General features: G+C 41.0%; 1 protein-coding gene across 1 annotated transcript in view; it reads right to left on the reverse strand.

Moving 5' to 3' along the window:
- Window positions 1–13651, reverse strand: part of NAA16 (N-alpha-acetyltransferase 16, NatA auxiliary subunit) — a 35417-nt gene extending 21766 nt beyond the window's left edge. Inside the window, exons 1-4 of the mRNA XM_088139489.1 lie at window positions 13305–13651; window positions 3394–3478; window positions 1903–2007; window positions 255–412 (exon numbers count right to left, since the gene is read on the reverse strand). Coding sequence (XP_087995615.1) covers window positions 255–412; window positions 1903–2007; window positions 3394–3478; window positions 13305–13358 — 402 coding nt within the window. The 5' untranslated portion in view covers window positions 13359–13651. The remainder of the gene's footprint in view (window positions 1–254; window positions 413–1902; window positions 2008–3393; window positions 3479–13304) is intronic.
- Window positions 13652–16602: the final 2951 nt, after the last annotated feature.

Here is a 16602-nt window from a genome sequence, read left to right on the forward strand (position 1 = left end):
TAACTTATGGCTGTTTCACTCATTGTCTGAGGACAAAATGAAGACAGGTTTGTGCCAGGTAGGAAAAAGCCCACAGATACAAGATTAAAAAAAAATTAAGGTAATATAAAAATATATCCAATATGCAATTTTCCATCTAATCAGTAGAATTCAAGTGTGTATCTCTCTCTCAGCTCCTCAAATCCACTATGTGCTAAGTTCTGCACAAAAACAGATTTAAAGGAGACAATGATTGATTAAACATAAGTACTTACTCTATATCCTTCAAGATCTCTCATTTGGATCTGCAACAGTGAAAGATCTCTTAGGATTTGTAGATTGTCTTTATCTAACTTAAGAGCATTTCGATAGCACTTAATCGCTTCATCGTATTTTTTATCGGAGCGCTGTAAGAGTCCATAAACATGCCAACCTAACAGAGTTAAGGAAATGGACAGACCCTGTATTCTGAAGACAAATTATACAAACATTAGTGCAACTCATTGATCACGGGGTTGGTGTCAGCCGTACAAGGTAGTCCAGAAAGAAACACACCCAGGAGTGCCAGCTCTATCTTTGCTGTAAGGTTACGTTAACAGAATCCTGCAAGTCTGAAAGTACATCTCTCCTCACATGCCTTTACAGTGCAAGAAACTAGGGAGGGTCCCTTCTGAGATGTTTGCCACCCCTACATTCCTGCTGCGGGTTCAGCTGCCTCTTACCTGATCGTTGTCTAGTCTGTGGCTCTTCCTCCTCTCTCCCAAGGTCATTCCCACATACCATTACAATTGGATATATTATTATCATTCTTTGTTATGAAATTAGCTACAGGGGTGATCTCTGATGTGGAGTAATAATACCGTTTTAATCCTCACTTACAAGCTAAAAATGTATTCTGTGCTAACAGTGTAGTTGTAAATATGTACTTCTTTCAATTAAGGGTTGTACAGAATCACTTTCTAATATGGAAAACATGTATCTGCTAGTTGTTTTGTAGCACACAAGGTCAGACTCTGGTTATGACCCTCCAACATGTCCCAGCACATGTCTGTTCTTTCCAGAAGAGTTCCCAAATGCATTCAGTTAACTGATACTACTAATTGGTACAAAAATCAATTGGTCTGGATCCCAAATCAATAGATTCCAAATATATTGTATGTCTTCCTATCACAATATGACACACAAATGTGCTGGATATATTGCAGTTATATCCTTTTTTTCAGTTATGAATTACTGTAGTAGATAAAAGAGTGTCCTCTGATCCTGCTGCTGTTTTAAAAAGTGGTATTTGAACCCACAACGAATTGCATTTTAACAGAAAAACTGTAAAGGAGTTTCTTAGGTTAAAAAGATGTCCTGCTGTTTTGGAGTTTGTGTTGGAATATAAAATATGCTAGAGATCAGAGAAAGGGGGATTGAATCTATTCAGAGATCTGAACCATTGCTAGACAAGATCTAGAGCCCCAGGCCTGAGAACAAATCATTATATGCTGTAATGTCAAACTAGTCTACGAACACAGCAACTTTGGTTTCGCAATGAAACTGAAGTACATCTGACACAAAGACATTTCTCAATGTCTTTCTACAACTGAGGCATCTTTCTTGACTTTGCACTGACATCTTGCACCTTGTGGCATTTTTCACCAGATTGTGTAAACTCTAAACAGGTACAGTGGTCGGGGAACCCCTACAGTGACTGTGCATTTTGTTATGTCTTTCTCCTTCCCTTTCTCCAAGGAACTTAAACCTGTACAGGTTATTCCACTCCATTTCCTCTGTACCCCAATCTGATAAGGTAGGGTAGTCTGAAAAAGTCACTTTAATGAATTTTATGTAGACAAGAAATTTACACATTTCAGAATGAAGTTTGAGGGAGGAGAAAAGACATATTAAGCAAAACTGATGTACAATTTCAAAGGATACACACGTGACTTTTGACATCATTACGAAGCCCTTTACGAACAAATTCATACGCTTCTTCTTTTTTTCCTAAACAGTTCAGTGTCAGGCCTTTCATAGCTAATGTCTCTGGAAAAAAGATTATATATATTTTTTGAATAATGAGTCAAGGGATACAGCAACATATGCTTTAAGGAAGTACAGGTATAATAGCTGAATCTTCCCAAAGACTGCTTGGGGATGCAACAATGCTTACATAAGGCTGAATTTCTACTCTCCCTCCCACCCACTAAAACACAGCAACCTTCAGACTCAAATGGTCCTCAGTTCGCCTTACAAATTGCATTCTGAAGTGAGGATGACATGAAAGTGGTAATGTTAAGACGATAAAATATGATTATCCTGGTTAAAAATGAAGTTTCTGCTATAAACTCAGTTGCACATTTCTGCTTTGTGACCATCAGCCCCTCTGACTCTGGTCATCCAAAGATTGTTCACCTGAGTCTTAAAGATTCCCCAGATCACTTCAACAGAAGTGGTAACTCCTTGTGGGACAGCATGCTAGTCTTTCTCCTGAATATGACAGAGGAATGCCCTATCCCACTCCTGTCCAAACACAAGGCAATTTTGGAACAGCTTTTAATTCTTTTCGAAAAGAAACAACTTCCACCAAACAGAGGTTCATCTTCAAAAGTTCTCCCAGTTCATGTATCCTTTTTGAGACCCCAGATACACATAACAAGAGAAAGAGATGGTAGAGTGGACAACATTAACTTCAAGCAGATGATGAATCATATCTGAATACTTTACAAAATACTAACACAAAGAAAGGGAGGTGCTTTTTTTTTTTAATGAACTTTAAATGCAAGGCACATCCAGGTTAAAAAAAACAAGTATACACAGAGAAAGAACTCTTTACAACGAGTAAATAATTTTTTACTAGTCTCCTCCCCATGATGGAAATTTTCTACCTTTTTCTAAAAAAATAAGCACTGATCCATTGAAAGAAATTGTGTGAGATGGGGAAAGAAAGAAAGAAAGAAAGAAAGAAAGAAAGAAAGAAAGAAAGAAAGAAAGAAAGAAAGAAAGAAAGAAAGAGTTAAAATGATTGAATTTACCCTGTCATCTCATTCTGCAGTATGTGTAGACTAGGCCATGACTGAATGCTTTAAGTTCCATTCAAAAAGGTCATGATATTCGAAATTGGTATTTTGAGAACTGAAAGGACTGCTGATTGTGTTTTCATTTGTATTTTAAAGTTCTGATTTAGGATTCAAAACAGTATCTCACAATTATAAACACTTCGCCTACTTCCTCACTAGATGTATCGTATCTTAGAGCATCCTCCAAGTCCCATTGCACCAACATAATGAACACAAGCTTTGTGTTGTTACAACAATGGTTGGGTGACATCTATAAACTATTTGTGAGGAAAGTGCCTTTGAATATCTCTTAGTAAACAAAACATTGTTGTATCATTTTAAGGAAATAAAGTAACCAAAATTTCAAATGTACCTCCATGTTCAGCAAACTTTGGATTGGAGAGGATCATCTTACAGAATTTGAGTCCATTTTTGTACTGTTTTTGTTCATAACATTTCTAAGGAAAAAAAAAAAGAGAACAAGTAATTAGATCAAGTCAGCAACATACACACGTGCGCGCACACACACACACACACATATACACATAATATTTGAACATGTACAAATATATTCTACCAGCTACTTATAAAAATGAAATATAACTTCAAGGAGGTGTCAGTCTTGACCAGGGAAGAGAAGTCAGTTTTCTTACTCCAAATTGCCTTTGATAAACTGCTTTTTGTCCATTTCTTTCAAATATGACTGTCCAAATATTGTAAAATCTTGGTGTATTTTATCCGGCAAACAATTTTTATTATTAACCATTCCACTTGGTCCAAGGAATGAAGCCAGCACAGTTTCATCACATGACTCAACATAACTTTTTTCTTGTTAATCAATGAGAACTGACAGAATTAGCTTAAGTTTTTTAAAAAAAATCTCTTATATTTTACATTATTTCCCTTTGCTTGATAGCCTAAGCTTTTTTTAAAAAAAATCTTTGTGTGTTACCTATATACTTAATTCATTAAAGATGAGAAAGAAATTATTTCTCATATGAGCAAAAATATAAAATAAAATAAAAATGCCAGAGATTTTGCCATTAGGAAACATATAATTAATCTTCTATAGTGAACAGGTAGTCCTCAGTTTAAGAACAAGTTCCATTCCCAAGGTCTGTCCTTAAGTTGAATTTGTATGTAATGCGGAACCACATTATTATATAACACTGTATCAGTAGTACTGTGTAATGAATTCAAACCACTGTGAATTTAACTCGAATTTTGCTACAATAGGCTCTGTTCTTAACTATGGTTGTCTGTAACCCAGACATTCTTAATCCAGGGACCACCTATACATAGTTCATAACGTACATGAAATGGATTAGAAACCAAATGACTCTTTGTTATTAAATTAGAAGTCCACTAATTGATGGTGGCTGGATGAGTGAATTCATTGTACACCTCTTGAGACAATCTGAAGTAGTCCCACAATTAAGATATTCCTATCCTCCAGCTGTAATGGAAGATTATTTTATTCCAATTCTAAAGTAAGCCAAGCATTATTGCTGAATGTTCATGTGAACTTCCATGCGTATACATGAGAACTAATGAACTTAAAAAATATTGATACTTTTTGCAAAACTCTGCTGCATGTCGATTGTTACACACTGTCAAACTAAAGTGGGGATTTAGTCAGTGACGGTGATTAAAATGAGCAACACCAGTTTTAAGTAATCACAGAAAACACATAAAATGTTGAGACTTTATGCAAAAGTGTGGTGGAAGCAGCTTCATGGCAGCAATTTATGATTCAGGACAATAAAACTGTAGCCAAGGAAGAACAATCTCTTATCTAGAATGGAAACCAGGTTATTCAAACAATAAATAGCGAAAGTAAAACTCTGGGTTGGAAACAAGAGTTAGGAATGAGATATTGACCCACGAAGTATTAAAATATGACTATGAAGAGTAAGTATTAAATGAAATGAGTGTGTATCAGATTTTGGAGTACAGTAATACAATGGAAATTCCCTTCCTCTCATGTCCTCCTGTGTTGCCTCATCATGGTGGGGGTTGTTCCTGGACAGGATGAGCAAAGAATGCTGGGCATGTATGCCAAGAGTATACATTCCCTGCAGGGTCACCCAAAACATGAAGGTCATCCCAGCTGCCCAGGCTAAAACAAGCAAGCACCTTGACTGGGCAGTTGTGATACAGGAAGATGTGGGGGCAGATGATCACTTGAGTAACAAAAATGCATCCATTCATACTGCAAGGATGAACTGAAACCACTCCTATATTTTTACCAAGAAAACCACATGGATAAAAAATGGATGATGATGGATGATATGGTGCTGGATGATGGGCCCTTCAGGCTGGATGGCACTCAACATGCTACTGAGGAAGAGCTGAGGATCTTTCAGAGTACTAATGGTGTTAATAACATGGCCAGATTAAAACCTTTAGTTGCTGATGTTGCCACAGGAAAAGAAAATCTGAAGCCCACAGAAGTACAGTGGGAACATGGAACGTTAAGAAGCATGAACACGGGAAGGATCAGCACAGTGAAAGATGAAGTGAAATGACCACAAATTGACATCATAGGCATCAGCAAATGGAGATGGACTGGGATTAGACACCTATAGTCAGAAGGTCACACCATTTATTACTCAGGAAATGAAACACAAAGAAGAAGAAATGGCATTGTTTTTATAGTTAGGAAGAATATAGCAAGAACAGTGCTTGGCTACAATGCAATCAGTGACCAAATAATACTGATTAGATTCCATGGACAACCATTTAATATGACGATCATTCAAGTTTATACTCCAACCACAATCATGTCAGAACAAACCATGAAAACTGACAAGTAGGGAAGGGAAGCCCAGAAAGACAAAAATCTCAGGAAGGAACTTAACAAAAAGAGACAAGAAGCAGTATTACAACTTCTGTACAGATACTGAAGATGGAAGCAGACAGGGAAAAACAAGGAAAGTCTTTCAAAAGATGTTTGAACTCAGGAGATTCCAAACTTGAACTGGTATACTAAAGGATGCCATGAACAGACAGTGACCGATTCAAAGGAGAATAAACAAAGATGGAAGGACTATACCAAAATACTGCATACTCCTAAGATACCTTAGAAGATAGTCCTTACTTATAAGAACCTCTAGTGCTAGAAGGTGAAGTTAGATTAGCACTCCAGCCATTACCAAGTTGGAAGGCTACAGGAATTATTGGAATATCCACAGAAATATGGCAAGCAACAAAAGAAAAATCAGTCAAGGTTCTAACTAAGCTATACCAGCAAATCTGAGAATGACACAGCGGCTAACATATTAGAAGAGGTCAATCGACATTCCAGTTCCCCCCCCCAAAAAAACCCCAGAGTATGCAAACTATTGTTCAGCATCTTTAGTTTCACATGAGAGTAAAGTAATGCTTAGGATCATCCAATGCAGATAAGAGGCCTAGATAGAAAAGGAGATGCCAGATGTTCAAGCTGGCTTTAGGAAAGGCCGAGGAACATGATGCATTATTACTAATGCACGCTGGTTAACTGAGAAAGCCAAAGAATACTAAAAATAAGTCAGTATGGGCTTCATGGATTATAGAAAGGCCTTTGACTGTGTTGACCATGCCAAGCTGTGGAATGTGCTTAGAAAAATGGGAATTCCAGAACAACCCATCGCAATCTGTATGCAGGTCAGGAAACCACAGTACAGACAGAATATGGAGAAACAGATTGGCTCCAAGTTGGCAAAAGAATGAGACAAGGATGTATACTCTCCTTTTATTTATTCAAACTATATGCTGAATATATATTAAGGGAAATTGGAATAGAAAAAGACGAGCATGGTTTTAAAACTAGAGAAAGAAACAATAATCTGCACTATGCTGATGCTGCTGCTCTGACAGCTGAAGATGCAAAGGATCTGCAAGCTCTAGTAATAAAAACAAGGAGCACAGTGAAAAAAATGAGACTAAAATTAAACATAAAGAAGACCACACTACAGGTAGTCTTCACTTACTGGCCACTTGAATATTGCAAAGGGCAGGGGAGCAGTTAGGAGGCAAACAAACCGCAAAGGTGTGAAACTGACTAGTCTTGGCTCTTTCCAGCTGGAAAGCACAGTCATGGTTACATGATTTCCCACTTAGTGACTGCTTTGCTTAGTGGCAGAGTTGCTGGTACCAATTAGGTGTCATTAAGCAAGGACTACCTGTAATGGCAATAGATACAACAACCAGCCTTAGAATTGATCATGAAGATATTGATGTGGGTAGATAGCTTCTGTAGTTTAGAATCAATCATCAACAGCAGTCAAGAAATACGGTGCAGATTAGCACTTGGTAGAACAGTCATGAAGGTCTTGGAAAAGATATTCAGATACCACGATGTGTGTATAGCTATAAAGATCAGAACAGTGCAAGCAACGGTATTCCCTGTGATACTATGGAAGCAAAAGTTGGACTTTGAAAATGCTAGATAGAGTACTGATGTTTTTGAACTATGGTGTTGGAAAAGACTCCTGAGAATACCATGGACAGCCAAGAAAAGAAACCAACAGATCATCGAAGAAATCAACCTAGAGTTCTTACTGGAGGTACAGGTGATTCAAATTAGGCTCCTTCAGATGCATTATGGGAAGACCTAGTTCTCTGGAGAAGACTCTGATGCTGGGAAAGGTGGAAGGGGACAACCAGCAGCAAGGTGGATAGACTCAGTTACAGTGGCAGTGAGTGCACCACTGAAAGGAACGGGTTAGGAACAGACTGTCATGGAGAAAATTTATCTATGTGGTTGCTAAGAGTCGGCACCAATTTAATGGCAATCAATCAATCAATCAACAATGGAAATGTCTGTCAGTGCTGAATCCTACCGTCAAAAAGTGTACAGAGTGGCTGGACTAAAAACGCAAGTGAAACCCTTTGAACTTTAAACTCACTGCCTTGAGTTGTTTTGATTAAGTAGCCCCATAGGTTGAAGGAATGATTGGACAAATAAACTTCTATTCATATCTGAAAAAGTAAAAGTGGAATTGTATAACTGAAAAAAAATGCTAAAGATTCTGGCTAACACTCTTTCAGGCTACCTGTTTATAGGTAACATTCAAGCATTTTGTGCTAAAATAGGAGTTAAACTGATCCTTGGCAAAATACTTGTAATCATAGATACTGAAACTGATCAAATCCGTAATTTTTGTTTAGGTGTGTTAATATTTAAAACACCGAGGAAGAAACATGTCAAAAGTAGCCAGTGGTATAGTGAACTTTGCTGTCTTCTAGAAAAAGTAATCCCTTAGCTGTTCTAAAATTAGTAATTTATTTTTAGCAAAGAGAGTAGAGTGTTAGAGTGACTTGCTAAGAGGCATTCCATAACCACATTGTAAGCAAGAAATATCAGGAGCAATATTCATCTGCATTTTCTACTAAATAGGTCCAGCACTGTTAGGCCAAGGAAAGGAAGAAAACATAAACGTAGTAAATCTCACCAGTGACAGTTATTTCCCTGTATGATGCTGAAAGACCTTCACTGTTATTGATATAGCTCTACCCATCATAGACATTCAAAGACATGAGAAACTTTTCATACAACTCTAACGTATTAAAACTCTTGCACAACTCTGAACAAGATGTTCTCTGACAAAAATCCAAGAACTCCTATTCACAATTAAGATGTGGAGAATGAATGATTTTAATCAACTTTTGAAATAATGGAACAATGTAAGGTAATCATGAAAAACAGCTACTGGAATACAGTATACCAGTGACCGGGCAAGGTATCGTCACATGGAATAGTACTTGATTTCACAATTGCAAGAATCAAATTCTGATATGTGTACTACAGGGTAAGAAGGAGTCTTTCAAAACACCAAATGTTGTTCTGTTTCTTCTAGTATTACAGTTGTCATCTACAAGTAAAGCTTTTTCCGAGAAGAAAGCTTCAACAAATGCTAAAACAAGTAGCCAAATGTTTACTTTTGATTCACATATCGTTTTGCTATAAAATCTACTTAGTATAACAGAAGAGAAAAATCACATCAAGAAAGTGCATGTTGGACGCAGTTGCTTCCATAGCTGCTTTACAAAAGTTGCAATTATTGAACAATTTAAAGACAATAACACGAGAGAAATGTGGCTGCATTCCAAGCAGTAAGAACATTCAGAACAATGCTTTCTACATTTAATTCTTAGTTATTTTTTGCTGCATGGAAGTGCTAGTGATAATGTGTAAGACCATTTAGATGTGAAAGTGCGCACTTCACATTGATATGATCTAAAACAGAAGATCAAATAATATATTTATGGTTTTCAAAGTAAATAACATAAAGTTAGGAAATATGAATTCATGCATCATCTCTATGTAATGTAATATTACTTATTTTTTTAAAAAATAAATTGCATAATGTTAAAAATATGAATTCATGTGTTATCTCTGCTATTTATATAATGGATATTTATGACTTTCAAAATAAATGCCATCATATTAAGAAATATGATTTCATGTGACATCTATTTATGTAGTGGTAGGTCCACACGTTGCATGATTTTTTTCAACAAATCACCATCTGACTGGGGTCAAAACTCATCAAACTACACCATGGCTTATATAATTAATAAACCTAACCAGCATGTCCAATATTGGCGAGTTATTCACAGGCAGAGTTTGTAGATTACGTCAACCAATGGTATATTTTATCATGGTTTGTTGGATAAGCCACAATGGCTAAATTCACACATCACAGTAAGCCATAAATCTTGGATTACAAACCCATTGTCTAGATTTCCATAACTTGCTAAATAAACAGTATAATGGGTTAGCATGATAAGGATCCCGGTCATTGTCTACCACTGAGAATGGGAATTCCCTGTTGTACAAAATGCAAACTGTTAAACCATAAAGCTATTTTTATTTTATTTATTTAATTAATTTCTACAGCCGCCCATCTCAAGCAAATGACTCTGGGTGGCGAACAACTCTAAAACAATTAAAAACAATACAAAAATAAATATATAGAGCAGCCAAGAAAATTATCATAATAATTATCCATATAGCCAAGAGACAGGGCCCTTAATATATTTGGGGCCTGAGGCCTGGGCACACAGCCAGGTCTTTAAAGCCTTACAAAAGGCCAACAGGCCTGTCCTAAACTCTGAAGGGAGGATGTGCCAAGGGGCAGGGGCTACAGCAGAGAAGGCACGTCTCCTGGTCCCGGCCAGCCAACATTCCTTGGCTGATGGGACCCACATCATACCCAACCTGCTGGACTGGATTGGACAGGTAGAAACTATTAGGAAAAGACGGTCCCTCAGATAACCCAGTCCCAAGTCATGCAGAGTTTTAAAGGTGACAACCAACACCTTGAATTGCACCTGATTTGTTTTCAATTTATTGCAATTTATGAATCCAGCAACTGTGGCTTCTTCAACAATCGATGTTAAAAATCCTGGCTCAGCACTGTATGTGACCCAGGTGTTAACAAAAGCAACCACAATGATTGTTAAGTATCCTGCACATTTCAAGAGTATATTGTTTTCTGCTGCTCTAATTTTTCACAAATAGTTTCTATTTCTAGAAATGTACTCGCTCAACATATTACTAACATAATGAATGGGTGTTTTCGTTCATGGCTATCAACCAACAATCAATTCAGGGTGCTGAATTTTCAAATACAGAGCATGTAATGTGAGAAGAACAGGTGAGTAAGCTTCAATCAGCAAGCAAACTCAGAACATGTTCAATCAGAGCACAAACCAGTTTAGGATATAATAATTATTAACCAGAACTCAACATCTACAGTAGTAACACTTAAATTAAAAGAATTCAACCTGTTTCACATGAATATTTATGTGAATATTTGCAATAACACTACAGATATAAGTATGTCTCTATCATTTGCTGGCTAAGTAAGACGATGTATTTCTATAATCTGATTTTTTTTTTAAGCTATGGAGATTTTAGTTAGAATTCAGTGTAAAGTTCATTATGTTTCACATATTATATTTTTACCTGGAAGCTTTTACACAGACTGACAATAGTAAGTTAGCTTCATAATGTAATACAGTATTGCACTAGACAAGCATACATACATACATATCTTCTCCCTTTTGGGGTAAACAATGTTATTCAGAGCCCAGAAAAGGAATAAAAATAGTAAACCAAAGAAATTAAAATTATGAGATAAGGGAAAAGTAAAAAAAAAAAAAAAGATATGTTAAAAAAAGTTGAGGATGAAGAGCTGAAAATACTTGTGTATTATGCTACAAGCAAGCAGATCACAGTGGGGCAGAGCATATCGCCCACAGCCAGCCACTATGGTTTGCAAATCATGTTTTAACGCTTAAGTGTTACGGAAAAAGCACCCCATTCCTTTCCTATTTACTGAACTTCTTGGATGCTTCTGGATTTTACCACACTGTTAATTTCAACGAAGTAATGTACCTTCCATTTTTATTTCAGTAAAATTAAAATGTGGATCACTCCCAACCCAAGTCCCAGTATTTCAGATCCTGGCAGTTGATAGAGCGAAAAAATATCTTTCAAGTATTGTCAAAATAAGCAAACAAAAAAAGACATACAGTATATTTAATGTGTCTATTTATTAGAACCAGACAGAAGCTACTAATATAAAAAAATGAGATTTCGTAGAATACCATGTCAGAGCCCTGTTTCTTCACAGCTATTAAGACTATATGTACATCCTGTTTGTCCCTGAACCTTGCACTCCTGTTCAGAGACACCTGAAGTTACAACATATGAACAGTGGAAACCAGACTATGATTTAGCTGTATCCTATACTATCAGAATACAGTCCTCTAAATGTCAGTGCACTAGAATTCGACAGCCTTCAACCTGCAGGTCAATAGTGAGGGTTAGTGGGAAGTACAGTTCCCATCTACCCCTAGTGTAAAAGCTTCTTCAGAAGTAGGTCTCTCTAAACTCACGGAGCTCATTTTGAGGTCAGTGAACAGCAATCGACTTGCAATTAAGAACTGCAACCTTCACTGGAACAAAACAGGTTGTTTCTGGAGAAATGCATGAATTCTGGAGAGGACTCCTCAGCGTGGTGTCACCATAGTTCCTGGGGACTGCCCAGACACTGCTATTAGAAGTCGCCGTGAGGCAACATATGACAGTCTAAGTGACTTCCTCATTTGCTTGGTGGACAGTTGACCAACGGTTCCCCAGAAAGAGCAAAATCTCACACCGCAAAATGCTTCTTCTACAGCAAAAGCATTAAAATGTAGGCAACTTACTACTGTACATGCAACGATACTATTTTGGCAGCTATCCTTCGTGTCCTTTATATGAAGAAAGAGAAAAAGGGTTGCACCATGCAACCTATGAAAAAAAAATGTGGGCCTCTTAACAGCCTGGCACGCTTACTACACTTGGCCGTAATGTGGTCTGATTTCATTCCGGCTTAGCTGTTGCATGGGCCCACCTGTTAGAGATCAGTGTTATGTTTAGCATGTGCAACAAATCAAGCTGAGTTTATTTTGCTTCGGGGGCTTAGGAGAATCGTGGCTGGTGACCTGATATGAACAAGGGAAGAAGGGTTAAGAGAGAAAGCTGCGGAAGGACCTGAAGTGTGTTTATCCCCAACGGCGTCGCGTTCAAGCTCAATCAAACTCATCCCCTGGAGCAGCGGTTCGCAAAGTGGGTCCCGCAAAGTCAAATCAATAAATACTTTAACCTTTCTCGCTCTTAAGGTCCAATACGGCACGGACTGACAGATGTAACCCACGCAGCCTCGTTGGGCTCCCCAGTCCTTTGGAGGCGGTCGAGGGGTCCGGAGACCAAAGGGCTTGCGCGGCGCTGCCCTGGAGCCAGCCAGCCAGCCCGCCCAGGACCGAGCCCGCCGCCCTAAGTGCGTCTGCGGCGCCTCCGATCCTAGCCTGGCCCGGGCGTTGGAGGATCGCGGCGAGGCAGCCAGAAAGCAACGCCCGCTGTCTTTCCCGGGGCTGCATTTCCGAGGGGGCCCCAGGACCCCCGAGACACCCTTAGCCACCAGGGGTGCCGAGCCACTGGATAAGGGCCGGGGGGGGTCAGCAGGATGGGGCCAGGCAGCTTTGGGAGGGGGCGCGCAATGCGGGGAGGCAACTTTCGGGGGTGGGGCGGGGGCGCTCTGGGAGGCTAAGGAGCCGGGGGTCCGCTCTTCGCAAGGACAAAGGGCCACGGCCGGTGGGCACGCGGGTGCGTCGCTGCAACGGAGGCGCGGCCCCTTCCGGGGCTTTGGGGGACCGCTCCAACGGGGGCTCCCGGGGCAGGCGGGGGTGGGCTGGGCAGGGCCGGGCCGGGCCGGGCCGGGGCCCGGGGCGGGCGGCCTCGCTCACCAGGATCCGCTTGAAGAGGTTGCTCTCCTTGGGCGGCAGCGGCGCCGACGGCATGGCGGGCGGCGGCCTCTCCGGGCCAGGAGCGCCGTCCGGGGCTTCGGCGCCGCGGTGCGCCCGCTGGGCCGCGCCAGCCCGGCTCGGCTTGGCTTGGCTCGGCTCGGCTCGACGCCCGCGCTCGCGACGCCCGCGCCGCGCCGCGCGCTCCGGGCTTCCTCGGCGGCGGCGGCGGCGGCTGGCGCGCGCGGGCCGCGAGGCGGGGAGGCTGGCGCGGCGCTCTGCCCTGTGCGTGCCGCGCGCGCCCCGTGGCCTGAGCCCCTCGGCCGGTTCGCGCAACGGGGGGGACCCTGCGCCCCCCCCACAAGGGGCCGCGCGCCTGGACCCGCTTTCCCCGGAGGCTCGAGCGAGGTCCAGAAACGGCTTGGCAAGCTAGGCTGGGCCCCTGGGACGGCCTGAGCCCCTCTTGCGAGCCTCGTCTGTGCGCTACGTGGCGGCCCAAATGCTGCTGGGTTCAGACAACAGGAGGGGTTCTGTGGCTCCCACTGGGCTGGGTTCCCGGGACCCACTTTCCCTGCAATGCCTTAAACCAATGTTGTCCAAACTTGGCCGCTTTAAGACGGGTGGACTTCAACTCCCAGAATTCCCCAGCCAGCCATGCTGGCTGGGGAATTCTGGGAGTTGAAGTCCACCCGTCTTAAAGTGGCCAAGTTTGGACAACACTGCCTTAAACCCATTTTTGTGCACCACGTGCACTCTGAACTTGGCAAAGCGGGCTGGGTTCCCACCACGTGCATCCTTAGCGTGGCCCGAGCCCCGTTTGCTGTGTTCACACAACACGGGGGACTCTAAACTCTCCCTGTAGTTGTGTTCCAACCTTGGCAAAATGGGCTGGGTTCCTGCGACACGTTTCGTAGGACGGCCTGAGCCACTCACTCCTACAAGGTTCACACGTTGGTGCATCCTTAACTTTCTCATATCTCATGTTGGTATGACACCCACAGTCCCACCTTCCCCAAAAAACTGAACCGAGATTAACTTAGATCAAGCTTTCCTTATTGTGTGAATGCCCCAGTTGGTGACTAGGAGAATTTGGATACTTTCCCCTGATCTGGAAGATATTCACAGTCATGACTTGTCTTATAGCTTCGTCCCACCATTTATGAGATGATCCAAAGCCTCTCTACAGTGACTTATGATTGGACCAAACCTGAGTCAAGATAAGATCAGGAGCACAGATTTATAGCAGAAGGCCAGGTGAATGATTGAAATAGTTCACCATGCCAAGATATGATGGAACGATGTCTTCAATACGTCTCCAGGCATACGTTCAGTCTCCCAACAAAGATATACAAAGGTCCCATATTCAGAGAGACTATGTTGAGAGAAGCTCCAGAGAAGTTTCACTGGGCTCTGTTGCAACTATTATGAGGATGTTCCTTGAGAATTTACCTTGGAATGCAAGGATAAAAAAAATCATTAACTACTAGATGAAGTTAAATCAGCTTATTGGAAGCACTGATAGAGAAGCTAAAAATATTCGGAGCAATAATTCAAGGACAGGACTTACAGAAGACCTGATGTTCCCATCAAAGGCAATCAGTATAGAGGCTAAGAAGAGATGGGACAGATACTAATGCTGTTGACACAAGCAAGAGTGTGCAAGAACTCAATCACAATCCTGGTGAAATGATGTCCATCTGTGGACAAAGAGTTGGAAGGGACTAAGTGACTGCAAGAAAAATAAGTCCCTTCTCTAACAAAATATCCAGGTCGGCCTGGCCTGTTCTGTGTTGTTTATCTTTCATCTGACCATCTTGACAAAATCACCTTGAAAGCCATTAAGCTTCTTGTTGCACCTAACAGATCAGAGGGGTGACGAATAGTGTTACTTGAAGGTAAAGGAGCTAACGTATGTTACGTTGCTATTGTTTGGCAACATACCTGTAGGCTTGCATTTCATATATATGGTCAATGACAGAAATATACATTGGCTTTGGATCTGAATCTGCATATCCATCATGGTGATGGCTGGATGGGCCCCGTGGCCACGTTTGCACAGCTCAGTCAGCTGGTTGATAAAATGACCCTAAACCCATCAGACCAAGCTTGCATGCTCCAAGCCATGAAAAAATAACTCCAGGAAAATGATAGCAAGCTTAGCATGTGCAGTTGCATCTACGGTACCTTTCATTAACCTGGTTACATGCATTGCGGAGACCCAACCATCAACCAATCAGTCTAGCTGGTCAACATCTTCTCAACCCCAGGTTGAGACATACAAGTTATGGAGTTAATGCAGGCAAAGCAGATTAGGATGACTTGGGAGATACCCAGAACTTTTCTTTGGAGTGATAGATATGCACTCCAGGAATATTTCAGTTTTGTGTTTGCCTTGAGCAGAATTATTTGCAGGGAGAAAGCTACTTTTCAAAATAATTAGTCCAGGTGGATATCTGTTTGAAAGATCTGTCTTACTTCAAGGTAAGATAGACCACTGAGATGAAACTGTGGGGAAAGAGATACCTACAACTCAACTTGGCCAACTTTTCCAAATCATACGATTGAAGAAGAGCTGGGAGGGTTTGAATTCAGTGTGTCTGGTTCTTGGGTGTTGTGAAAGCACACCTTCTAAATAACTGCAGGTCAGACTAACTGACAGTGGAGAACAGGGCTAGAAGCCTCGAGATGAGAATAAAAGTTGCTCTCAGTTAAAGCTGATTAAGTTTCTAATTTTAATTTTTATAGGCAGGTGGACAATTAGGGTGCTAAATATATTTCACTATACTGACCATGATAGGCTGACATTAAAAAGCAAATCACTTGGGTGTTAACAAGGGCTGGGAGAGGGTAGATAAAAAAATTAATTGTGCAAATGCCCCAACTTAGATTTAAGCTAGCCACTTTAAGTAGCACTAGAGGGAGGTGGAATAGGAAAGCTTCATTGCATTTTATTATTTGCAGAATAATGACTAAGGCTGCCAAAATCCAGACGACCACAAGATGGCAGCAAAATGCGAAAACTTTTCTTTATATCTCAGGGACAGCTGGGTCGTTAACCCGCGTGGAAAGTGCTTTTAAAAGTGATTGGCAGGTTTTGTGTGCAAAGGGTTTTTACAAAGGGTTTTTCCTGGTCTCTCTACCCCTAATTATGGCAGTGTGGCATGGAGTCATTCCAAAGAAGCACAGTTCACACCTGTGTTTCTCAAACTTGGCCCCTTTAAGATGGGTGGACTTCAACTCCCAGAATTCCCCCAGGGAATTCTGGGAGTTGAAGTCCACCCATCTTAAAGGGGCCAAGTTT

The sequence above is a fragment of the Python bivittatus genome, unplaced genomic scaffold (genome assembly GCF_059951505.1).
Source record: "Python bivittatus isolate LINGU-HERP-01145 unplaced genomic scaffold, Pbiv_v1 ctg000210_np1212, whole genome shotgun sequence".
NCBI classification, from domain to species: Eukaryota; Metazoa; Chordata; class Lepidosauria; order Squamata; family Pythonidae; genus Python; species Python bivittatus.